This window comes from Sorex araneus, chromosome X (assembly GCF_027595985.1).
Source record: "Sorex araneus isolate mSorAra2 chromosome X, mSorAra2.pri, whole genome shotgun sequence".
NCBI classification, from domain to species: domain Eukaryota; kingdom Metazoa; phylum Chordata; class Mammalia; order Eulipotyphla; family Soricidae; genus Sorex; species Sorex araneus.
In genome coordinates this window covers 335,501,081-335,528,814 of record NC_073313.1, presented here as the reverse complement: position 1 = coordinate 335,528,814, position 27,734 = coordinate 335,501,081, and the positions used below count along the sequence as shown (strand labels likewise).

Sequence of the window (27,734 nt, the reverse complement as noted above, 5' to 3'; positions counted from 1 at the left end):
TCCAAATAATTTCCAAACTTGAAATTAGAAATTATTGATCTCTTATGTTTATGATATAAACATTCAAATTTTCACAAAATTCATAATATACTCTCATGAGAAACAATATGCCACTTTCTGAGTTCTTTAATTTTTCGTAAAACTGTCCCAATCATGATCTTTCATAAGGAGTCTAAAAATACCTAAGAATAAAAATTCTATCATCTATCAGTATTTTTTCCCACTAAGTAATGAAGATTATGAGAAACTTGCCAGGATATATAGATAATTATATTAAAAAATACTGTTCACTATGTTTTTTCAAGACCAATGGTTCTCAACTGGGGAAGATTTTTAATCTCACCAGTCTCTTCTCTACCAAAGAACACTTAACAACATCTGGAAATATTTTATGTTGTCACAGCTGTGTGGGGGGAGGGAAGAAAGAATGCTATTAGTATCTACTATAGAGGATAGTGTTGATGATAAATGTCCTTTAAAACATATATTAGGGGCTGGAGCAATAGCACAGTGGGTAGGGCGTTTGTCTTGCACTCGGCCAACCCAGGTTCAATTCCCAGTATCCCATATGGTCCTCTGAGCACAGCCAGGAGTTATTCCTGAGTGCAGAGCCAGGAGTAACCCCTGTGCATTTCCAGGTGTGACCCAAAAAGTAAAACGTATATTAGGCCCCTACAACAAAGAATTATCCAACCCCAAATGACAATAGAACAGAAAATCTTGTTCAAAATAGAGCACCAGTTCTTAGTTTTCAATTATCCTACTTCTGAAGACTTTTTTTTAAGTGCTGTAAATGTATATATGTGTGTGACAGATGTGTGTGCATGTGAATAGTTGAGAGTATATGTTTATTCCACACCCCTCCCCCAACTTTACTTAAACACTGTAGTTTTACAAAGTTGCTCATGGTGATTTGTTACAGGCATTCAATATTCCAACACCAATCCCACCAATGTTGTCACTTTTCTTCCACCAGTCTTCATTTTCCCAACCATGCCCAAAGCAGGCCCAGAATAACTAATTTATATTTCTTGTTACCATTAAGTGGCTAATGGAATAAAAAAATTCCATAGAAGAAAATTTGTGAAAATTATTGTATTTCACCATGGAGACTTTAAATCCTTGTCTGAGGGTTTACTAAGCTGTTGTGGAGTGCAAGTATTTAATAGCATGTGTTCCCAAGAGCTTCAAAATGAAGGAAAGAAAAATTCTGTTCCAATATTGATTTCAATAAAATCTAATTACATCAAAACTCCAAAATGCTATAAATACATAAGATTTATAGGCAAAACAAAAGAAAGCATACAATGAAAACGATGAGAAATATTTGTATGCTGATCTCATTACCATTGAAAATGGGAGGAACCAGAAGTAGTAAAAAAAAGAAAAATCAAGACAAGTTTATCTTAGTTCTTAGTCAATAAGATGACACAAATCAGGGTTTGGAGATGGCTCTGTGGTACAATGCTAACCACATATACAACAAAGCTATGAATTTGACCATACACATGCTGAGTGTGATCCTGGTAATACAACAAAGTGTGCAGTTTTTGGCTTGCTGCCACCAAGTATATACAAGCAACACAACTAATGTGCTACCCACAGTGAGCACCGCACCACATCCAAAATGTATACATAAGCCCTTCAAGCAAGTCTGTGTGAGCACAGTAAGTGTACAAACACCACAATTAAGAGTGTGCAACCTTCAGTCATTACAAGGCAGTCAGGAATGTGGAAAATAATTATGGCAATCATTTCTAGCAACTAAAAGTATAAATTAGTAAGATTTTAGAGAAAGATGAGTTCTTTATGACATAGGCAAACAATCTGAGTTGATGGGAATATTTACCCAAAACAAGTTTGTAACTAGACAGCATAAAAGCCAACCTCAGAAGAGGTAATGATAGGGTCTTAAAAAACAGAGGTGATTATAATATACAGAGATATGCATTTAAACCTAGGAGGAGGGTCAGAGAGATATCTAAATGGGTTGGAGTGCAAGCTTTTCATGGCAGAGTTCATGGTTACCTCCTGAGCTCCATATGTTCCCCCATAGGCACCAAAGAGAGCAAAACCAAGTCTTTCTGGGGTGACCAAAATAAAAAAATAATTCTGAAGAGTATGCTTAAATAATATTTAGAGTTATGTGGCCAAATTATGAGATACCAAAATAGCACTTTATCACAGAGAAAATGTGGAAATTAGACACTGATACTAGGAACATGGGGAAAGAACAAAATAACTAAAGATGGCAGGAAAACCGGTTCACTGAAATTACTAGTGCTATGTACCTTAACCCATGTAACACAATTGTATGAGACTGAATATTACTCAGAGTTACTTACTGAAAACAAATGATATCTGATGTTAACTGACCAAAGTACACACATACATACACTGGAGTTTATGTATGTAAGAAAAATAACTCTCCAAATAATAAAAACTGATGTCTATAAGAACATTTCTAAGCATAGTATTTAAGCACAGTGCATTCACTATCATTTTTATCCCTACTGCTGTTAGATTGAAAATTATATGTAAGCATTTTTCTACTTTGGAGTGTTGAAGAAAATAAAACTGATGACTCTCTACATTATAACTCTTAATAATGATAGTTTCATAACAATTATCTTTATTCGTTTTTCTCTTAGCAAATGTCTGAAAATGAATGTCAAAATATGGTTGCAACCAAAGTAATAAAGCTCCAATGATATACTGATTTTATAAATAAGGCACTAAAAAAAGAAATGCAACATTAAGTAAACCATCCATATTATCTAATAGTACTGTGTCTAATATGGCAAAAGGTCTTTTTATGAAAATGTGGAACCCAAGTTGTAGCTCACAGTATCAGATGATAGAGGATGAGCAATGATGCTACGGGAAAAGTGGAGCAGGGGGAAAGAATGTATGCCAAATAATCAAGATGATCCTATTGATCATTTAAAGATCACCTGCATGGAGTAGTGCAGCCAGCTAGAATAGCAAAACAGCTAAGGGTGTGTAAGTGAGACATAAAAAGAGACTTTGGATAGATAGCCTCCTCTCTCACCCACCCAACACACCTCTAGCACTCCAACGCATGGACACACATCTAGACTGACAGACAGACAGACACACACACACACACACAAAAAAGAAAGAAATGGCAGCTGTCACTCATGTGTATAAAACAAGAGCAAAGGAACTAGAAGGCAGCAAGCACCAAGCAGAGACAAACCACAGAGTATCCAGCAGTACACTAGTGGGCATCGAACATGGAGTCAAGTCTGACTAGAGCAGTGTGGGACCTGAGGTATTCGCAAACAGAGCATGAACCATACGATAGATAGTTCAGTGTGTAGGGCATTAGCCTTGCATACGGCCACCCCAGGTTCAATTTCCAGCATCCTATATGGTTTCCTGAGTACCACAGGAGTAATTTCTAAATGCAGAGCCAAAAGTAACCCCTGTGCATCTCCAGATGTGCCCCCCCCCAGCAAAAAAACAAAAAAACAAAAACAGAGCAACTTGAGTCCACAACTACCTGGGACTAAAGCAGCATGAAACCAAAGCAGCAGACACTGGAGCAGCAAATGATTATAGGGTTAGAGCAGTAGGCCCTCTTTTGAGGTTCTACCCACTTGGTAACAGATGGATTTGCAAAAATCCCTGGGTAAAAACCATTTTGGGGGCAGTGGCTCTAAGCCTAATACTTAGCTCATTAATTCTAATTCTGCATACCAAGGTCCCTGAGTAAAAACCTCCCACTAGGTAGCATACAGGATCATGCGATGAAACATCTCACTCATGGGGCATACGCCATTAGGAGTCAGATTTCAGGCTTGATCGCTTTTAGCTTAACCCTGATGCTAAGAAGATAACTTCCTTTTTATCTCTATCCTCATGAAGGGGTGACAACCCGAGACTATCCTGGCACAAGGGGGTGGGGGAGAGGAAGGTTGGTCTCCACTGTGGCACAAGGAGTGTCAACTTTAGGCTCCATCTTCACAAAGTGGGACACAGCCTTTGGCTCCATTCTTGCAAAGAGGATGACAACCTCTGGTGCTAGAGCACAGGTGGTGGCAACTTCTGCCTCTACTCTAGCAAAGGAGGTAGAAATTTTAGGCCCTGCCTCAAGCAAAGGGTAATGACTCAAGGCTCTGCCCTGGAGGTGTGTGCCAAGGTACAGAAGTAAGCACTTGGGGCTATGCTGCAACTTCTAACTCTACCCACTTGGATGACAGGGCAATTTCAGCAACTCAAGGTCAAGCATGCTCCAGGCTCCTTGGACTGTTTTCTGACCACACCCAGGTGCCTTAGTTCAGAGCTCTACACCAGGAGACAGCTCTAGGCCTGCCACTGGCAAAAGGCTTCTTGGCCCATATCCCATGGCAGGACTTCTCAGCCCCATATACTCCAGGCAGTGGAGTCCCCACAGACACATGTGCTCTGGTCAGCCAGACTTCCCAACCCCTGGCTGGCTGCTCCAGGCAGCAGCATCTCATTCACCCCTCCCCAGTCCTGTATCCCTGGCTATGCACCAGTTCCAGGTTCCATGCACCTCAAATGCAGACTGCGTATCAAGTCTCAGCCTGACATGGGACAAGCAGGTGAAAGACCTCAAAACCATGTCTTTCATAGAAAGATTGCACTCATCTGTGGAATATAAAATAACAGAGTAGGAGACTAACACCCAAGAATAGTAGAAATAAGTACCAGTAGGTTGGCTCCATGGCTTGGAAGCTGGCCTCACATGCTGGGGAAAAGGCAGCCCAGATAGAGAAGAAAACACCAAGTAAAATGTGGTTGGAGATCCTGGCAGGGAAGGGAGATGCGTGCTGAAAGTAGACTAGAGACTGAACACGATGGCCACTCAATACCCCTGCTGCAAACCTCAACACCCAAAAGGAGAGAGAAAACAAAAGGGAATACCCTGCCACAGAGGCAGGGTGGGGTGCGGGGGGATGATATTGGGGGGTGGGAGGGATACTGGGTTCATTGGTGGTGGAGAATGGACACTGGTGGAGAAAAGGGCTCTCGAACACACAAGCACGAAAATGTGTAAATCTGTAACTGTACCCTCATGGTGATTCACTAATTAAAAAATAAATTTAAAGACAAAAAACAAAACCCATGTCTTAGCTGTTTCTGCTTTTTTTCTGTTTTGCTCAGGAGTCTGCATCTACAAAATCAGCAAAGGGAAGCATGGCAGATTTACTCTAAATCTTTACTCTAAATTCCTCAGAAAAGCTGAGAATAGGAGAAGGCTCCCAAGTCAGTGATCTCTCTCCCAGGGTTATTTTCTAGAGGCTAGTTCTAGATAGCACAAGAACTTGAATTTTTACCCCTAGAAATGATGACTCTACATTATATGTGTGGATTTTTATTCTCCGTGTGGCAGTTCTCTGCCTCACACCAAAGGGTTTTAATTAAATATTGTAGTTTTCTGAGAGCCCGGCAAGCTACAAAGAGTATCACGCCCACACAGCAGAGCATGGCAAGCTCCCCGTGGCGTATTCGATATGCCAAAAACAGTAACAATAAGTCTCACAATGAGACGTTACTGGTGCCCACTTGAACAAATCGATGAGCAAGGGGATGACAGTGACAGTAGTTTTCTGCAATGTGCACATCAGTAGTCACCAAATAGATGTCATCTCCTTGGCCCATAAGACTGTTGTTTTTTTTTACCCACTCAGCAACAGCTAATTGACCCAAAGGAAATGGAAAAAAAAACAGCTTTGAGTTCCAGGACTATCATAGGTCAGCTATTAAAACTGGCTTACAACTAAGCACTGAAGGGAGGCACAGAAGAGAAGAGGGGGAAAGGTGTGGGGCAGAGCAACAGTACAGCAGGTTAAGGTTCTTGCTTTGTAAGTGGTTAACCCAGGTTCGATCCCCAGTACCCTATATGGTCCCCCCAAGAGCACCTATAGTGAGCTCTGAGCCAGGACTAAGTCCTAAGCACCACTGAAAATGGTCCAAAAAAAGGCTCAGGGGAGGAGGGTTGTTTGAAGGGGCCAAGAAAGCTGATCTCAAGGTTGTAACCTAAGGGACCACACAGCCATTTCTGGCCTTTCCAAAAGCTCTTTTCTTATCACCAGAAAAAGACCAGATTACAAATCACAAAGGGAAGTTTTATTACTATCACCAGAAAGAGCACTAGAAGAACAGATGCACAAACAGGACCTCAACAGGACCTGCTGGTAGCACAGGAAGGATCACTGGTTAGAACTGTGATTAAGTCAGAGAACAAAGGTTGAATCTGGATCGCATGTCCTTCTCTCCCAGATGGGACTTTCTGGGGAAACTAGTTCTTAAAATTTTCAAGACATCTCCCTAAAGTTAATCTTTCAGGAGACTGAATAGAAATAGTTGACTATTTCAGGTCCTATCCCAAGATTTGTACATTGAAAATCAAAAGAACAGCTGAATATTTCCACAAATAAGTTTTATCTTAACACTGTCCCAAAGATTCTTGCTGGAACAACTTGGAAGAGGTAGTATGTCACAGAATACAAGGTATCTTCAAAGGGTGGCTTTTTCAAAAACATCAGAGAACTAGTAACTATTTTGGTCTACAAAGCACAAATATTTCTTTTAAGCCAAACTCTAACAAATTAATGTAGCATATTCGTGAATATCAGAGAAAGACCAGATTACAAATCAGATTTGGTACTTGTAAGACACCTTACTGTCTGATCCCCATTAAAATGTTTCTCTCCCGAATCCATAATAAATATCAAACAGAAAAACTTACATGCACTTCAAAATTGCTCTCGTCCTGAGATATGAGTTGGAAAGGAGACGGTCAGCACATGGAATTATCAGAAATATCTAGATCATGACAACTGTCTAAGCCTGACAAATCAATGATATCACTAGTCAAGTCATTTGGTCATATACAGCAAATAATAAAAAGTAAACAAAGAAAAATACTAGTTTCCTAAAAACAATACCGAAATTTCCTAAAGCAAAACCAGAAAATATAATGTTTCCCCAACTTTTATATATTGTATCTCACCTCTCTTTGTTGTTCAACAGCTCTTTCACTGCATACAAGAGCATTTTCATCTAGGCTACAGGATAAACTATCATCTTCCAGAGTACAGATGTCAGATTCAGTCTTCCCCTGAAGACCCTCTACAAAATAGGAGTCATTCTGCATAACTGCATATATAGAAAAACTAGACTTGGCTCTCACAGGCCAATGGTCTATCTCAGCTTTTAGTAGTGTCTCTTGGTTAGCTACAGTTAGCAATGCATCACTGATCAGTGGTAATGCACTTTGAGACCTTGCATTACATGCCACCAACTTTCCTGAAAAGCTGCTTTCTACAGCTGTAGGTGAATCATCAATGACTTTACCAGCACTTACATTTTTACAAAAAATAGAGTATGAGGAATCTGCAACTTCTTCAATGGTTTGATGCTTAGAATCTTGTAAAACCAAAGAACCTGAAGATATTTTCAAAGGATTAAAAATCTCTGAAGATCCTACCTCCTCTGTAAGGTCAAGAGTAGAAACAGACTTCATCTTCCCAATAGGAAGAAACGGCTCATTGTTTACAACACTCTGAAAAAAATCTAAGTGTGTTTTGTCAAGATCAAGAGCATGACTGTGAAATTTTTCATTTAAAGAAGATGACTTAAGTTCTTCAGCAATGAAAAATGGCTTAATGAGCATTTCCCAAGGAGCACTGGGGAGTGGCTTTAAATCAGAATGCCAGAACTGGGATCGATCATCATCTTCTTTATCCAATAATGGTTTTAAAGCTACTTGTTCAAACACCCCAGAAATAGAATGATAGGGAGAATGATTAAATGCACCAAAAAATGATTTTTCTTCATTATAATTTAAAAAGGACAGATCTGGATTTTTTTGTTTGCTTTCTTGGCTAACATTTGTTAAAGGTTCACTGATACCAGTTTGGATTTTATTTACTCTACTTTCTGTCTCAGAAGAATCAACAAAGGCAAAAACTGCTTCAACTGTCGTATTTTCAGTAGCACCAACATTTTTTTCACTTAAAGTTAAAATTGTCTTTTGGTTTGTTTCCTTCTGAAAAGACAGTTGTTCTGGTCTCTCATCCAAGGTGGATGTAACCATCTGGGAAAGACCAGGAGAAGCCACTATCTTTGAGGTACCATGCCCCTTAGAAACTATATGTGTTTCTGAAATGTTTACAGAATCATGAGGAACTATATTCTCAATACACTCTATTTTTGAAGACCTAGGATGCACACCTGAAGTTACGAGGGCATTTCTATTCTCCTTTAATTCGAAAGATTCTTCCCCTGGATCTTCTTTATATCTTTCATAATCCATTTGTTTCATATCATTCTCAGATGGGTTCCCTAAGGAAACACTCTCAAAATAATGACTATCTGACATCAAGGAAACTCCTTTTCCCCCTCTTTCCAATGAGCAACACAATAAAGAATATGGCATTTTACTATCAAAACTAGGAGCAATTTCATGTGGAAAAGAATCATAATCCTTACTAACTACACATGTTTCTGGATTACATGAAAATCTTTGCTTACTCCATGGGATACAAGAAAAGGTGGTATTAAAATTGCCACGTCCCTTAGGAATTTCATTTTCATCAATTGTTCCAGAGGAGTCTGAAAGAGAGTCCTGGTTCTTATTAGCTAAAAAATAGTTTTCTGACTGCTGTAAAGTTTCTTTTATCCAAAACCGTGTAACTGTGCAAGAGACATCAAAATTCTCATTTCCTTTGAATGCTATATATTCATCACTTGTAGAAGATAAAGTTGGTATAGAAACTTGACTTTTATCAGCTAACACGGTTTCAAGGTCCTGAGGAACTTCTTTTGTCTTCCATGACATATCTGAACAAAGAGCATCATTACGATCAAAGTGTTTGGGAATTTTCAGTTCATCAATTATTTCACATGAAATAGCCTCTTCTTTAGTTCCTTGTTCAGTAAGTGAAAAGGAATGCGGAGACTCAACTATACTACCAGTAAGCAGATGCTGAGACACCCTATAACAATTGTTTACTAAATCAGAAGCTACTTCTGAAGCTGCCTGGAATAAAGCTTCACTAACTTCCGATGGTCGAGAAAACCATTCGGTGTCTTCAGACTTACCAGGAATTCCCCTGAAAATATAGTTAAATATAAATAAATATCATATAATAACATTTTGTTACTTAATACTAACAAGAAAAACTGTGAAACTTATAATTAAAATTAAGGTTATGAGAAAGTGTAGTGAAAAATAGAATTCTAATTTCAAATTCCTTGAAGATGACTAATGACTAAAACTTTTTATAAACAGAAACTACCATTCTATGATCCTAATATTTACTAAAAATTCTCTTAAAACAATACATATTAAAATATTATTTTCTTATTTTAAGAGTCTTCAAACGAAAAATTTTAACTTCACCTTTTTGTTTTGTTTTTGTTTGGGGGGCCCTACCCAGTAGTGCTCTTGGTCTTCTCCTGACCTCGCTCTAGGATCACTCCTGGCAGAGCTTGGGGAACCATATCAGATGCCGAGGATCAAACCCCGGTTGGCAGCTTGCAAGGCAAGTCCTTACCTGCTATACTATCTCTCCAGCTCCCACTTTACCATTTAAATATTATCACCTATCATGATTTAGTATGTTTAATTAGTCTCTGCATTACTTATTTTATCAAGTCATTTATTGTGCTCACAAAATTCACATTAATGTGCTCTCAAAAGTAGTCTACTCTCAAAATACAGTAGCAACTTAATCATTACTTGATGATCTGATTTTTACAAAACACTTTTCATAAGGTTTTCTTTTATTTATTTGGTCTGGGGATATACCAGGAAGTACTCAGGGTTTACACCCGGTTCAATGCTCAGGAATCACTCCTGAGAATGCTCAAGGGTGACATTGCAGAACCAAACCTGGGTAAGCCACTTAGAAGGCATGCTCCTCATTAAAGTAATTTTAAAGTGATATACAGCAGAAGAGCAATAGTTTTAACTTTGTAAACAACTATAGCTTTCTATTTTTGTTGCTGTCCTAAAAAAGGAAAATATATTTAGAAAATTTCAAATATTTTTAGAGAATTCTAGCTTATCTACTATTATGACTACTCTAAAAAAGAATTTGAATTAATATTTGAACGTGTCTGTAGAAAAATTGTTACTTTATACTTATTTCTCCTATAAGGAGGGATAATTAAGCTCATTAAATATCAGTACCAAACAAATTAGTAAATATATAAAAGATTTTTTAAAAAGCTTTTTAAAGGCTAGAAGCTAATGAGTTTGATGCACTTCACCCCATAATTTTCTTAGAAGAAAATTTCTTCTAAGGAAGAAAATCCATCATGACTGCTCAGATTAAAATATACCAAATCTTATACTATGATTCTTGGTGGTGGAATATGTGCACTGGTGAAGGGATGGGTGTTCGAGCATTGTATAACTGAGACTTAAACCTAAAAGCTTTGTAACTTTCCACATGGTGATTCAATAAAAAAAATAAAATAAAATAAAAATTTTAAAAAAATACCAAATCTTAGAATACACCTAAAATGATTTTTAAGTAAGCCTCTGTAGCCTAGAGTCCGGAGCGACAGCACAGCGGGTAGGGCATTTGCCTTGCATGCGGCCGACCCGGGTTCGATCCCCGGCATCCCATATGGTCCCCCAAGCACCACCAGGAGTAATTCCTGAGTGCAAAGCCAGGAGTAACCCCTGAGCATCGCTGGGTGTGACCCAAAAAGCAAAAAAATAAATTAAAAATAAGCCTCTGTAGTCTGATGCATTTTTATACATGTGTTGCTATTAACAACACCAAGTTTATAATATGTCACACCTTAATCTAGGGCTTTGTTACTTTCAGACATGTACTGAGAATAGCCTTGGGCAAGAGCGATAGCACAGCAAGTAAGGTGTTTGCCTTGCACGAGGCCAACCTGGGATTCCTCCGTCCCTCTCGGAGAGCTCAGCAATCTACCAAGAGTATCCCGCCCACACGGCAGAGCCTGGCAAGCTAACCATGGCGTATTCGATATGCCAAAACAGTAACAACAAGTCTCACAATGGAGACGTTACTGGTGCCCACTCAAGCAAATCAATGAACAACAGGATGATAATGCTACAGTAATATTAGTAATAAAATAGACCAAGAAAATAAAGAGCAGAAAGGGTATATGCAAGTAAAAAATAAATAATAATCCTACCTCAGAAGTGCAAAATCTAGTTCACTTTGTTGAAATAAGGAATCAGGCTCAAACTCTTGATCTTGTGTCAAACATGTCAGCAAAGGCAAATCAGGAGAAGCAAAGCTGTCTTTTTTGACTGTAAAGTTTCAAATATAAAAATGTTGGGACTGCTGGGGCCAGAGAGATAGTACAGGGGTTAAAGTGCTTGACTTTCATACAGCAAATACCTATTTATTCCTGAGCACCACATGTGGATTCAAAGTGAGCACCAGGAGAAATCCTGAGCACAAAAGCTAGTTAGTAAGTCCTAAGCATCACCAGGTGTGGTCCAAAACCTCTCCCCAGTTCTCCCCAAAATAATTATGGAAATACTAAAACTGAAGGTTTGTTTTACTTACATAATTTAAAACCCTAAATATTCTACTATCTGTAAGTTTCTACAAGTATTAGAAGGATAATATAACAATGGCAATTACTACTACTATTTATTGACTTCTGACAAGGTATAGGCATTTAATATGTAATACTTCACTTCATCCTAATGACAATCTTGCAGAATAGATATTATTATATCTTTATGCCAGTGAGGAGACATGATTATAAACTCTTAAAATAATACATAAATTTTCACATTAAAATAGCTCAAATATCAGATTGAGGTCTGAACCTAAGTATTGTAATATTTTTCAGGGTGCAAATACTCAACCATTTTGAGTATTTCTTTCCAACTTAAAAGTATGGTTTATGTGCTCGCAAGTACCTAAAATACTCTTGGAAGGTACCTAGAGTCAAGATTATAATCACAAGGGCCAGAGATGTGATTCAGGGTAAAGTGCATGCCTCAAACATGTGAAGCTCCAAGTTCAATACCTGGCATCACCACAAAAAAAAAATCAGAAATTTCTAGTTGTAATTTTTAATATGGAAAATTACCAGTAACTCACATAAACAAAGTCCTTTGGAATCTTCTCTAATTTTAAATGTAAAGAAGTAGCACTGTAGCACTGTCGTCCCGTTGTTCATCGATTTGCTCTAGCAAGCACCAGTAACATCTCTATTGTGAGACTTGTTACTGTTTTTGGCATATCGAATACGCCACAGGTAGCTTGCCAGGCTTGGCCGTGCGAATGGGATACTCTCGGTAGCTTGCCGGGCTCTCCAGGAGGGGCAGAGTAATTGAACCTGTGCCACGTACAAGGCAAACACCCTACTCACTATGCTATAGCTCCAGTCCGTGTAAAGAAGTATTGTTACTAAAAAGTTTGAAGAATACAAATTTAAAGAAAGAAATTTAAAAAAATAAAAAATAAGGAAAGAAAAAATATATATGTATCTATCTATATATATATATAATCATGAAATATTTTTATAATATTAAGATACCATTTTCCATATTCACACTCATTTTCTCACAAAGGCACAGAAGAATTTTCCAGAAGCTACTTGATGTATGATAAGAAACATACTGAATGCAGAAACAAGTATCAGCTGATCTATCTGGATTCCAGTACGTCAGAAATTACGAATATCTTTGTTTTTATTTTTTTATTTTTATTTTTATTTAGGGGAACACTTGATGGTACTTTCGGGCTACTCCTAAGTGCGGGGATTTCTCCCAGTGGTGCTCTTGGAATCATGCAGTACTAGTGGGATCAAATCAGGGCAGGTACTCCACCTAAGACAGTTCCCTGACCTGAGACTTTTTATTAAGCTAAACAGTGCTACTCCTTTCATTTTTAAAAATTAGTTTCTACATTATTTGTATTAAAATGCAAAGGGTTGTTTTTAATGAGTTAGTATTTTTTTAAATTTTAGTTGTAATTTGTAATATAAAAAAAAATCCGTAACTCACAAAAACAAAGCCCTTTGGAATCTTCTGTAATTCTAAAGTGTGCAAAAGTGTACTGTGACTAAAAAATCTGAAGAATACTGATTTAAAGGAAAAAACTATGGATTTCTGACTACAAAATTAAATAGGTTATAATGTCCTTAACTATGTACAAGCACATATAAACTACTTATCCCTTACAGCATTCATGCAACTATAAAACAAAAAAATAATGAAAACAACATCATTCTAGAAACAAAAGCCAAGAACACATTTACAGAGCTATTTTTTATTAACTGGATAAATAGGTGATATTTTCTAAAGATAAAGTTCTTTAAATGTGAATGTAAGACTAAGAGTACTGATAGATTATAATTTCTTGAATTCATAATCCCTGTAATATTACACATCTTCCAACTCTATCACACTCTTGTTTTCATTTTTGCTGTTTCCCACCTAGACTGTGAATTCTAGGTCTGCTTTATTCACAGCTGTCTCCTCAGTATACTTAGAAGGCACTCAAAATATAAGTATTTAACAAATAAATTAACTGAATTTGATTAACTGATAGTAAAACTGAAAAATGATCATCTTTGCCATCAAACTTTTTTTACCGTGGCTAGAGATTCAGGGGTTTTTGTTTGTTTGTTTTTATTATTTTGGAGGAACACCTGGTAGTGCACCCGGGTTCGATTCCTCCGTCCCTCTCAAAGAACCCGAAAAGCTACCAAGAGTATCCAACCCACACGGCAGAGCCTGGCAAGCTACCCGTGGTGTATTCGATATGCCAAAAACAGTAACAAGTCTCACAATGGAGACTCACTGGTGCCCACTTGAGCAAATCGCTGAACAACGGGACGACAGTGACAGAGTGCTACTTGGTAGTAGTGCTTAGGAGTTAGTCCTGGCCCTGCACTCAGGAATCACTTCTGGTGGTGCTCTGGGGACTATATAGGATACTGGAGACCTACCCCAGGTCAACTGTGTGCAAGGTAAGTAAGCGCCTTACTGGCTGTACTATGACTCCAGCCCAGAGTTTTAGTTTTAAACCTTCACAAGAGATCTTCTCTTTCTAGGCATCATTATGATTTATTTTTGTTTTTAAACTAGGTTGACATATTTCCTCACATTTGGACAAATATTGCTACCCTTCAATTTTTTGAGACAGCTAACTTCTGACACTTTTCATCATAATGACATTTGCCACTGGTGAGACCAGTACATCCCTTAATAAATGAATTTAATCATAACAAAACAGAAATAATGAAATGTCCTATGAATATCAGACCCAGAATCTGTTTTAATGTTTGGTTTGTTTGTTTTTTTTAATTTTTTTTTTGCTTTTTTTTGGGGGGGTCACACCCGGCGATGCACAGGGGTTACTCCTGGCTCTACACTCAGGAATCACCCCTGGGGGTGCTCAGGGGACCATATGGGATACTGGGATTAGAACCTGGGTCGGCCTCGTGCAAGGCAAACACCCTACCCACTGTGCTATCACTCCAGCCCCTTTTTGTTTTTTTAACTTTGGGACAGACCCAGCATTATTCAGGATATACATCCTGACTTTGTACTCAAGGATCACTCCCGGTGAGACTCAGGGAACCAAATGGGGTGCTGGTGATCAAACCTAGATTGACCACATGCAAAACAAGTGTCCTACCAGCTGTACTATCTCTCCAGCCCCTGTTCCAATAATTCAGTGCTCTATTTTATCTATAGCAAATCAGAAGCTGGAGTTAATAAAACTACATTTAAAAAAAGACATTTCAAGTAAGAACTCCTTTTCTAGCAGTTAGTTGTACGCAGATTGGGAAAAATTGAAAGTTCAGTTGGGAAAAAAAAAATAAACCATCTTAGAAGTCACAGAGCACAATCTTCTTACCTGTACTAAAATTTATTAGAAGATTTTAGCTGACATTTTGCTGTAACATAAGATTCACTTGTTTTGTTCTTGTATAGTCTTTCCACTACTAACTGGAGAGATTAGATAGTTTTTTGGTACATTTCAATTTGAAAACAATTTCCTCTAAGTTATGTATTCTCTCTTAACCTCCAGACAGGAATTAGCAAACTTTTAAATAAAAGTTCAACTACTACACATTTTAGGTTCCTATGGTCATAGAAAGTGTTCTGCATGTTAAACATAAAAATTCACTCTTAGCTCATGGAATACAAAATCAGATCTTGCCTAAATATTGCAAGTATTTAATAGTCAGCTCATGCTATTGCTTTCTATTTACCACATTATTTCTTAAGAGGTCATTTTTATCTATTCATCTCTACCATCAAGCATAGAACATTTTTAGTAAATAAATGAATGAATAAAAATACATTGCTTCTTTAACACGAGAGCCTATCAAGTATCTCATCAGAGAAGTTTTCTCTTTCACCTATCTTAGTCACAGATAAAGACAAAAACAAAATAATGTAATGGTGTCAACATCCTTCTTAAAGTGCTAAACTAAATTTTTCTTTGATAATTCATATTACAGAATACTGCACTAATATTTTGCTTCGGATAGCTTTATCTTATGTTTGAAAAGAATTTACTGAATTCCTTGTATTCATGCTCCTCTATAAAACTCTGACAAGACCACTTGGGTGAAATCTTAGGCCCCCATCAAAGGCTAATCTAAAACACATGGCTGTTATTATGTTACAGCTAGAAAATAATCTAAAGAAAGCATAACAAAATAGCATTTATTCAGGCATGAAAAAATAATTTATACTGACTAAAAACATTCTTATATATCCATAATAATACAAAGTAAAATTACACAGCACAATTCTGTCTCCTGATTTGATTTATATAATTTTAAAGTCAACAAATCAGTTTATATTAAACAGATATAGAGTCTATCTAAATTACTCTGATCTACCTCAAATAAGTCATTTCTCCTGACCTAATTTTTTTGGTTTGAACAATGAAAATAATGCTTTAATAAAATCCAAGAATCTAATGAAAAATATAAACATTTGGGGGGTTGTTTTTGTTTTGAAGGATCAGGAATCTCCCCTGATGAGAGAAGTAGTCAAAAGATAATGCATGCATACTACCAAGAAAAACTGCACAAACTCAGGACCAAGGAGACATAGCACTAGAGAGGAAGTTATCTCCTTTCTGTCTTCTGAGAGCAATAGGGCACGATAAAATGAGGGGTAACTACACATTTAACATGTTTAGGCCAATAGGCCAATAAGCAAAACCAGAAATAAACTAATACCTTTGAAAATCTCAACAGCGCTCTCAACTCAGGAAAGAATTTAGCTGCAAGATTTGCAGTCATCCAAAAGTATTTTACAGATATAAGGTACTACTACCATTTAAAAACAAAGAGGCATTACCTAGCAATGGAGAACATAATGGATCTCTGTTGGGTTCCTTCACTTGATTTTCTGACTGGGTTAAAACACCTTCCTCCAGGGAGGGAAAGTCTGCCATTTCAGTCCCTTTCTCTCTCATATTAAACCTGGGCTGGCATGTATCCAAGTTTGGGGAAGTATCCAGTTCTTGAGGAAGACAATACCAAGATTCTGTTCTCTAGAACAATAATTTTGAAGGAAAACATGCTAAGTCGTTATCTGAGTTATTATACATTATTAGCATTCAGATTAAAATGTCCATTCACATAGCAGCTTGTTCTTTGGTGACCTTCTCGTCAAGGTCTATGAAGAAGAAAGCTGTTCTTTACACTTTTAAAACTTCTACCCATTACTATCCATCTCTTTTTGGTTTGGTATTGGGTTTTGAGGCAACACTCTGCAGCACCCAGTTCTGCTCTGGGCAGTACTCTGAGGAGGTCAGTTTAGTGCTGCCAGAGATGAGCCAGGCCTCTAGCATGCAAATCATGTGCTCAGGCTGTTGAGCTTCCAGGCCCCCACCTCTTTGTATCGTGTTGGAGCACACAGAGAAGTGCTCCAAGGGAAGAAATACTCCCAATTGTGTTTTTGGGCCACAGGATCGTACACAATGGATCAATGAGCCATGTAGTGACAGAATCAGACCCAGGGCCTGATGCAAACTAGGCCATGTATTCAGCTTGAGTCAGATTCCTGGCCAGTAATACGCATCTCTTAACATGCTAAACTACTAGCATCATTTGTTATGCACTAACAGTTCTCATCATTATAACATTAATTTTGGGGTTGGAGCAATAGTACAGCAAGGAGGGTGTTTGCCTTGCATATGACCAACCCAGGTTCAATCCTCAGCATCGCATATGATCCCTGAGCCCACCATCAGTGATACCTGAGTGCAGAACCAGAAGCAAGCCCTTAGCACACCAGGTGTAGGCTAAAAGTCAAAACAAAACAAACAAAAACCCCATTAATTTTGGTTCTACATGAAGAAATTTTACAATTTGATTTTAAGAATATAGAAATTTGGGGGCTGGAGCAATAGTACAGCAGGTAGGGCATTTGCCTTGCATGAGGTCGACCTGGGTTCCATTTCCAGCATCCCATATGGTCCCCCGAGCAACGCCAGGAGCAATTCCTGAGCACAGATCCAGGAGTAACCCCTGTGCATCAGTGGGTGTGACTCAAAAAGCAAACAAATATACACATATATAAAAATTTTTTGTACTTAATGAATTATTGTTTTATTTTGGGGCCACTCTCGGCAGTTCTCAGGGATCACTCCTGGTGGGGCTCAGGGAACCATGGGATGATGGGGATCAAACTTGGGTCACCTTTGTGCAAGGCAAACACCCTATCTGCTTGTACTAGGACTCTGGCCCCACCTTACTTTATTTTCTAAACTTTGCTACAAAATTGTGTTTATATTTATTTTTTACAAGAAAATTTTATTTCCCTTTAAAATACTGTGTTCATATCTAAAAAACATAAAGTAAATAAAATGTTCATATAAGCCTTATGATAATTTAAAAAAAATGTTTATTGATTTTATAGCCTGCTACTCTTCCATCATGCTACTCTTTGTTTCTGTAAGTTTTTAGTGGACTTTTTCGGGTCTTTTATATACAATATCATGTCATCTACAAATAGTGATAGTTTGATTTTTTTCCAATCTGGATTACTTTGATTTCTTTTGGTTATCTAGTTGCTATGGCAAAAAATATTCATGATTATATTGAATAGGAGAGGAAAGCCTTTCAATTTTTTGTCAATGAATATGCTTTTAGCTGTGAATTTGCTGTAAATGGCCATTACTATCGTGAAAAACATTTCATCTGTTGAAGAACATTCCATCTGTCCCAATTTTGTTGAGGGTTTTTATTATAAATGGATACTGAATTTTTTCAAAGTTTTTTAGGATCAGCTGATACTAAATCAACAGGTAGACAAAATATGAATTTTGTCTATCTATTGATATGGTATACTACATTAATTTATTTGCATGTACTATGCCATTTTTGCATCCTGGGGATAATTAACCGTGATGTATAATCCTTTTAATATATTGTTGTGTTTGATTCACCATGAATTTGATGGGAATTTTTGCATCAATGATCATCAGAGGTATAAATCTGTAATTTTATTTTTTTAATAGAATTTCTACTTTTGGTATTACTGTAACACTTCACAGATGCCGTTAGGAAGGATTCCTGTTTCTTAGATGCTCTAGAAGAGTTTGAGTGTGTCATCAATGTCTTGGTAGCAATCACTAATAAACCCACCTGGACCAGAGATTTTGTTCTATATCCCAATAATGAACTACAAAAAAACAAGGATTAAAAAGTTTACTCCAAAAGGGCCCACATAGACAGCCTGACTTCACGACTCAAGACCTTAGAAAAGGACCAGAAAAGGGAACCCAAACCAGATCGAAGGAAAGAAATAATAAAAATTAGAGCAGAAATTAATGACATGGAAACCAAAAAGACAATCCGAAAGATCAATGAAACAAAGAGCTGGTTCTTCGAGAAAATAAACAAGATTGATAAACCGCTAGCAAGACTCACAAAGAAAGAGAGAGAAAGAACCCTAATAAATCGAATCAGAAATGAAAAGGGGGACATCATAACAGAAACCAGTGAGATTCAAAAGATCATTAGAGACTACTTCGAAAGTCTATATGCCACAAAGCAGGAGAACCTAAAAGAAATGGATGGATTCCTCGATTCTTACAATCTCCCAAGACTGAACAAAGACTTGGAATACCTGAATAGACCCATCAATGTTAAGGAAATTGAAGCTGTGATCAAAAACCTCCCCAAAAACAAAAGCCCAGGCCCAGATGGTTTCACTGGCGAATTCTTCCAAACATTTAAAGAAGACCTGCTGCCTGTTTTCCTCAAACTTTTCCAGGAAATTGAAAAAACAGGAAATCTCCCAAACAGTTTCTATGAAGCACACATCTCCCTAATACCAAAAGCAAACAAAGACACCACTAAGAAAGAAAATTACAGACCAATATCCCTGATGAACACCGATGCGAAGATCCTCAACAAAATACTGGCAAATAGGATCCAACAACTCATCAAAAAGATCATACATCACGACCAAGTGGGATTCATCCCGGGGATGCAAGGATGGTTTAACATTCGGAAATCAATCAACATAATCCAGCATATCAACAAAAGTAAAGATAAAAACCATATGATCATATCAATAGATGCAGAGAAAGCATTTGACAAGATCCAACATCCTTTCATGATGAAAACCCTCGTCAAAATGGGGTTTGGAGGAACTTTCCTCAAGATAGTCGAAGCCATCTATCACAAGCCTACGGCAAGCATTATCCTCAACGGAGAAAAACTAAGGGCCTTTCCTCTGAGATCAGGCACAAGACAAGGATGCCCACTCTCACCACTCCTCTTCAATATAGTACTGGAAGTACTTGCGATAGCTATTAGACAAGAAAAAGAGATTAAGGGCATCCAGATAGGAAAGGAAGAAATCAAACTCTCACTATTTGCAGACGATATGATACTATATCTAGAGAAGCCTAAAACCTCTACTAAGAAACTCTTAGAAACAATAGACTTATACAGTAAAGTTGCAGGCTACAAAATCAATACCCAAAAATCCATGGCCTTCATATATGCAAACAATGAGGCAGAGAAAAGGGACATAAAAAAAGCAATCCCATTCACAATCGTGCCCCAGAAAATCAAGTACCTCGGAATCAGCTTAACCAAGAAAGTAAAAGACCTCTACAAAGAAAACTACAAAACGCTACTCCATGAAATCAAAGAGGACATGAGGAAATGGAAACATATACCCTGCTCATGGATAGGGAGAATCAATGTTGTCAAAATGGCAATACTCCCCAAAGCATTATACAGATTCAACGCGATCCCTATAAGTATACCCATGACATTCTTCAAAGAAATGGATCAAGCAATCCTAAAATTCATATGGAACAACAGACGTCCAAGGATAGCTAAAACAATTCTTGGGAAAAAGACGATGGGAGGTATCACCCTCCCCAACCTCAATCTTTACTACAAAGCAGTAACAATTAAAACAGCATGGTACTGGAACAAAGGCAGAGCCGTAGACCAATGGAACAGGGTGGAATACCCTTACACGCAACCCCAAATGTATGATCATCTAATCTTTGATAAGGGAGCAAGAGATGTGAAGTGGAGCAAGGAAAGCCTCTTTAACAAATGGTGCTGGCACAACTGGACAACCACATGCAAAAAAATGGGTTTAGACCTTGACCTGACACCATGCACAAAAGTCAGATCAAAATGGATTAAAGACCTCAACATTAGACCACAAACCATAAGGTACATTGAAGACAAGGTCGGCGAAACCCTCCACGATATTGAAGATAAAGGTATCTTCAAAGGTGACACGGAACTAAGCAACCTAGTAAAAACAGAGATCAACAAATGGGACTACATTAAACTAAAAAGCTTCTGCAGCGCAAGAGATACATTGACCAGAATCCAAAGACTATCCACAGAATGGGAAAGGATATTTACACAATACCCATCAGATAAGGGGTTGATATCAATGGTATATAAAGCCCTGGTTGAACTCTACAAGAAGAAAACATCCAACCCCATCAAAAAATGGGGCGAAGAAATGAACAGAAACTTTACCAAGGAAGAAATACGAATGGCCAAAAGGCACATGAAAAAGTGCTCTACATCACTAATCATCAGAGAGATGCAGATCAAAACAACCATGAGATACCACCTCACACCACAGAGACTAGCACACATCCAAAAGAACAAAAGCAACCGCTGTTGGAGAGGATGTGGGGAGAAAGGGACCCTTCTTCACTGCTGGTGGGAATGCCGACTGGTTCAGCCCTTCTGGAAAACAATTTGGACGACTCTCAAAAAATTAGATATTGAATTCCCATTTGACCCAGTAATACCACTGCTGGGAATATATCCCAGAGAGGCAAAAAAGTACAATCGAAACAACATCTGCACATGTATGTTCATCGCAGCACTGTTTACAATAGCCAGAATCTGGAAAAAACCCGAATGTCCCAGAACGGATGACTGGTTGAGGAAACTTTGGTACATCTATACAATGGAATACTATGCAGCTGTTAGAAAAAAGGAGGTCAAGAATTTTGTAGTTAAGTAGATGGGCATGAAAAGTTTCATGCTGAGTGAAATGAGTCAGAAAGAGAGAGACAGACATAGAAAGATTGCACTCATCTATGGTATATAGAATAACAGAGTGGGAGACTAACACCCAAGAACTGTAGAAATAAGTACCAGGAGGTTGACTCCATGGCTTCGAGGCTGGCCTCACGTTCCGGGGAAAGGTCAACTCAGAGAAGCGATCACCAACTACATTGTAGTCGAAGGCCATGTGGGGGAAGGGAGTTGCGGGCTGAATGAGGGCTAGAGACTGAGCAGTGGCCACTCAACACCTTTATTGCAAACCACAACAGCTAATTAGAGAGAGAGAACAGAAGGGAATGCCTTGCCACAGTGGCAGGGTGGGGTGGGGGGGAGATGGGATTGGGGAGGGTGGGAGGGACGCTGGGTTTACGGGTGGTGGAGAATGGGCACTGGTGAAGGGATGGGTTCCCGAACTTTGTATGAGGGAAGTATAAGCACAAAAGTGTATAAATCTGTAACTGTACCCTCACGGTGATTCTCTAATTAAAAATAAATAAATTTAAAAAATAAATAAATAAATAAATAAATAAATAAATAAAAAGTTTACTCCACTTAAAATAGTACCCCAAAATATTAAATACCTAGGAATCACCTTAACAAAGGAGGTAAAAGGCCTATATTGAGAAACCTGTAACATTTATGAAAGAAATAGATACTTTGAAATGGAAAAATATTTCATCTTCATAATTTTGAAGCGTTTTTTTCCCTTTTTGTTTTTTGACCATAAACAGCTATCCTTCAGGATTAAATCCTGGCTCTGTGCTCAGAAATTATGTCTAGCAGAGGTCTGGGAAAAATATGGGGTGCTAGGGATCAAACTCAGGTCAGCCATATGCAAGGCAAGCACCTTACTGTACTATTTCTTCAACCCCATGACTAGAAGAATTAATGCTGTTAAAATTCCTATCCTATACAAAGCATTTACAAACTTAATGAAAATCTTGATGGCATTATTCAAAGACTCAGAACACTACAAAAAAATGGATCCAGCGATAAATTTTAAGATATTCAGAAAGTTAATTTAAAACAAAGTAGGAGAGTACACGAAGTAGAGCAACAAAAACTTCTTCAACAAATAGTGCTGGGAAAACAGGATCATGATTTGTGAAAGAACTAAACTAGATCCATATCTCACACCTTACACAAAAATTAATTCAAAGTGGGTCAATAACAATGAGGCATAATCTCACACCAGTAAGAATGGCATTTATCAAAGCAAACTGGAAACAAGTGCTAGTGAAAGTGGACAAAAAGTAACCTCCATTCACAGTTGGTGGGAATAACCACCAACACCTACAATATAAAAATTTCTCAAGAAAGAATGATGCGTTCATTTGACCAACTATCCCACTTTTAGGTATCTATCCCCAAAACATTAATTTTTTTAAATTACATATATTCATATACACACATACATATATGTACATCTATGTTTAATGCAGATCTTAGTGCAATAGCCAGAATATGGAAGTATCCCAAATGTTAAAGAACAGATGGATGAAAACATTGTGGCATATATAAAGCAATAGAACACTGCAGTCACAAGAAATAAAAAAGTCTTAAGTCAACTTCGGTTGATTTACTGACTGGAGGATACCATGCTGGCTGAAGTAAGCTAGATGTAGAAGGATATATACAGGATGATCTCACTTGTGTTATATAGAAAGAAACAAATCAAGGGTATTGACAATATCCATTGATAACAAACCATGGGCACTGAATTATAGAGCAGAGAATGTCAAGTCAGCGGGGAAAGAGTAAGTTGAATGGACAGGTTGACTGGAAGTAACATATATTAAGTAGAGGATCTGGAATACAAAGATGGTGGCTTAAAAAGGTAATAGTATGCACTGTTAAAACATAACTGTCAATCAACAAATAACGGCAGGATGGGTAGGAGAAAGGGGGTTCTGACCAGAGGTGACACAGGGATGAGGTGAGGGTCATGAGCACTTTTATGGTGATGGTGTGCTGGCTGTAATTTTGTACCCCAATACCATCCATTTAAATACTATTCTAACCTTACAACCCAAACTATAAGAAAAATATACATATATATATACATATTTAAATATGATTTTACCAGTAAATTTATAATGTCAAGAAACCATTTTGTTTTTGTTGGTAAAGTGTGGGAGCATCCCCTCCCCCAAATAGTGCTAAGGGAACCCAGAGATCCACTGCTGGTAATACACCAGCCAATGTGGCAGGGGCAGTAAGGTCTATATCCAGTGGTACTTACAAGAACGTGAGGCCCTGAGTTTAACACATGGCACACATACTCATATACACCACATCTCAATAAACCTTTCTATGTAAAAAGTGGGAGCAAAAGATGAGAACATAGATGGGAAGTGTGGGTAGGTCTTGAAATTTTTCACCTAGCAGATACAGGATATTAAAAAGATAGTAGCTAGAGGGGAGAATGAGATACCTATATTCTAGTTTCTGGCGATAAAACAGCCCTGACCTTGTTTTCAACCACTAGTCCTCGGATTGGTGCAAATAAAAATGTTGACAACCACTGGTATACTGCAGTCGTATTAACTTATGAATTTCAGACATAAAGTTGAAAATCACTGTTATACACTATTGCCATGGGAAGAGTATTGGGATATAGTAAGAAAATTGTTCATGGTTTGACCTGAGTTTCAGGTGTTGGATATAAACCAGTAAAAGCTGAAGTGTAAGAAACTAAAATAGAAGACAGTATAAGGCTGTAAACAGAGTGAATTTGGATAACCGCAATGCAGACAACTACATAGAATAACCAAAAGGAAAGAAAGAACAATTAATAGTTGATAGAACAGGACAAGAAAGGCAGTACAGGGGTTAAGGAACTTCTCTTTTATTCACCAGGTCCTGGCTCAATTTCCAGAATCACTGGGTTCCCTGTCAGTCAGATGTGACCACCCACCCCCACCCCAAGTACCACCGCAGGGTCTGAGCAATGGTGTATCTCAGCCCAGTTGGTGAAGAATCACTGGGAAGAGCTTCCAGGTCTCCTGAGCATCAACTAGAAGGCACCCTGCAACACACAGTGATGGTACAACTTCCTGGTAGCCACCAGCACCACTGGGTCTAAGCAGCACCACATCAGCAGGCCCTAGCATTGAAAAGTCAGGCCCAATTGCCAGAAGTGGCCCCCAGCTCCTAAGCATCCTGGCTAAGTCAAAATTTAAGTAAATTAAAAGTGGCATAACATTCCAGTTATTGACTAAAGTAGGCCATTCAAACATATAGAAATAAAGAGCTACAAAATTCATCCATCCTGTATGTAAAACACATAAGCAAGCCAAAGGATGACATCTATTTTTAAACTCTGCTCTACCATAAGTATGCCCTAAGAGAACATTAAACCATTTAAGGATATTTGTCTCATTATTTATTTCCTTCGGCTGCCATAAAGGGCAAAAACACTGGAGGACTTAACAGACATGTATTATCTTACAGTTCTAGAGGCTAGAAGTCTGGTATCAAGGTTTTGGCAAGACCATGCTCTATGCAAAGCCCTTTTGGGAGGATCCTTCCTTCCCTCATCTTCCTCCTGGTAGCCTCAGACACTTATTGATTAACCAGCAGTGCAATTCTAATCTCACCCTCTACTGTCACAAGGCAGACCTCTTCCTGTTATCTTTTCACATGGCACTTTCCTCTTATAAGAATACCAGTCATAATGAATTAGGGTCCCCTCTTCTCTAGTATAATCCCACCTTAAATAATTACACCTGAAATTACTGAATTTTCAAATAAGGTCACACTCTTGAGGTCTGAGACATTCTGACAGGCAAAATTCAACTCATAACAATACATCTTCCACTTAAAGTTCTCAGCATGATCACTGTATCACTGTCATCCCATTGCTCATCGATTTGCTCAAGCAGGCACCAGTAACATCTCCATTGTGAGACTTGCTGTTACTGTTTCTGGCATATCGAATACGCCATGGGTAGTTTGCCAGGCTCTGCCGTGTGGGCGAAGATACTCTCGGTAGCTTCCCAGGCTCTTCGAGAGGGACAGAGGAATTGAACCCGAGTCGGCCTCGTGCAAGGCAAATACCCTACCCACTGTGCTACTGCACTATACTTTTATAAATCAGGATTTCTCAAAACTATTTTCTCTTAATAGCAAATTTTCTAAATCCAATTTTGCACCTACAGGTTATCACTACAGTTTCGGGGGAAATGAAGAAAAATGATATCCAGTTTATTAGATAACCTTAAATTTAATCAACCTTAAATATGTAACTATTTTGAATAAAACTGATTTTTCCTCCACTGACACATGAGTGCTTTTTTCCCTATTTGCTCAATTTTTTTATTTCTCTTAAGTATATATAACTATATAGTATATCAGTGATTTGTAAATGTGGAAAGTATATTGACACCTATAATAAGCCTTCCTTCTCTAATAATGAGTATGTAAAGCCATATTTTCTTCACAATATTCAACCAAAACAATACATTACAAAAGACTAACTGCAGAAGCAGCTACAAAAATCTAGCTGTGATGACTAATTTGTGTTCCAATTTAACTGGGCCATAGAATTCAGAGATAATTGCTTAAACATTCTAGGTATGTCTGTGAAAGTGTTTCAGGACAAGATAAATATTTAATCTTAGACTGAGTAAAGCAACTGCCCTTCCAATATTGGTAATATTTACTCAATTCATTAGAGGCTTGAATAAAACAAAAGTCTGAGCAAGGGAGAATTGGCTGTCTCTGCAAGATGGTCTTCAAACTGAGATTATCAGTCCTCTGCTGCCACTGGTCTCATATTAAAAGTGTGGTTCTTGGGCATTCAGACAGGCCTTTAACGTCCTCTGTAGTTTTACTCCTCAGGTAGGGCTTCAGATTTAGATGCGAACTCTATTATCAGAGTTCCTGAGTCTGCAGATCGTAGACTTCATGAATTTTCAGCCCCCACAGTTACACAAGTCAATTTTTTACATTATAAATGTATTTTGCATGTACGCACATATATATATATTTTTAAATATATATATTTTATATATAGGTGTATGTATAACTGTCTCTTACTGGTTCCATTTTTTCTGGAGAACATTGTCTTATATGCCAAGTCCTCTATTAAAAGCTCAGTTTTATTAAGAATCAAGTCTTTATTAAAAGCATAACAACTATATTTTGTTTTGAGAAAGTCCTTTTTCCTTTTAACATAAACTAAAGGATATAAACAAACACATGATAAGAATAACAAACGGCCAAAGACAACACAGTCTGAGAACCGGTCTACAGAACAGAGGTTAACATGATGGTGATGGGGAGGGAGGGTAAGCTGAAGGGAGAGACACTGGGGGAGGCTGTAGTGCTGGAACACTGTACGTATGAAATCCTATTATGAACAGCTGCAAACCAGAATCTAAAATTATATATATCTTATATATAATTTTTATATTACATACATATTACCTCTATTATAATAGTTTTTCATTTATTTTGGTCTTGGGGCCATACCAAGCTGTGCTAAGGGTATATTCCAGGGCCTGTACTCAGGGAATCACTCCTGGGAGTGTTCTGGGAGCAAACACAGGTTGGCTGCATATCAGGCAAGCACCTTACCCACCTGTAGTAGCTCTCTGATCCCTAGGTGGTTTACTTTAAAAGATACATCTTTTAATTCCATAAAACTAAATATCAACATAGATAACCCATATAAAGAAAGATTCAAAAAAAATGTAAGGGGCTGGAATGATAGCAAGAGGGTAGAGCATTTGACTTGCACGCGGCCAACCCGGGTTCCCAAGCATCCCATATGGTCCCCTGAGCACCACCAAGAGCTAATTCCTGAGTGCATGAGCCAAGAGTATCCCCTGTGCAACACCGGGTGTGACCCAAAAAGCCAAAAAAAAAAATTAAAAAGTGAGGTGGGGGTACAGTAGGTAGGGTGGGGAGAGTAAACTACTATATAATTAAGGCTGCCAACGCTTTATGAGAAAAAATGGAATGTTAAAGTAACTATTTCCATTCTACACAATTATACTGGAATTTTTCATAGTACTTACCAAAAGAACAATTTGCCAGTTATACAAGACATACCTTATCATCTTTAGAACTCTGCTGAATTTTCCCCAAAGGAAACACGTGACTATCAGAAATTTGTTTTCCACTTTTATCTTGACATACTGACTGTTGCCTCACATGAAGAACCATCTGAAAATTTA

At 37.9% G+C, this 27,734-nt stretch overlaps 1 protein-coding gene across 1 annotated transcript in view; it reads right to left on the bottom strand.

The window, feature by feature from the left end:
* The window catches only part of ALMS1 (ALMS1 centrosome and basal body associated protein), a 160,388-nt gene that overhangs the window by 110,946 nt on the left and 21,708 nt on the right, over window positions 1-27,734 (bottom strand). The window contains exon 2 of the mRNA XM_055121512.1: window positions 27,610-27,723. Within this exon, the coding sequence (XP_054977487.1) occupies window positions 27,610-27,723 (114 nt within the window). The remainder of the gene's footprint in view (window positions 1-27,609; window positions 27,724-27,734) is intronic.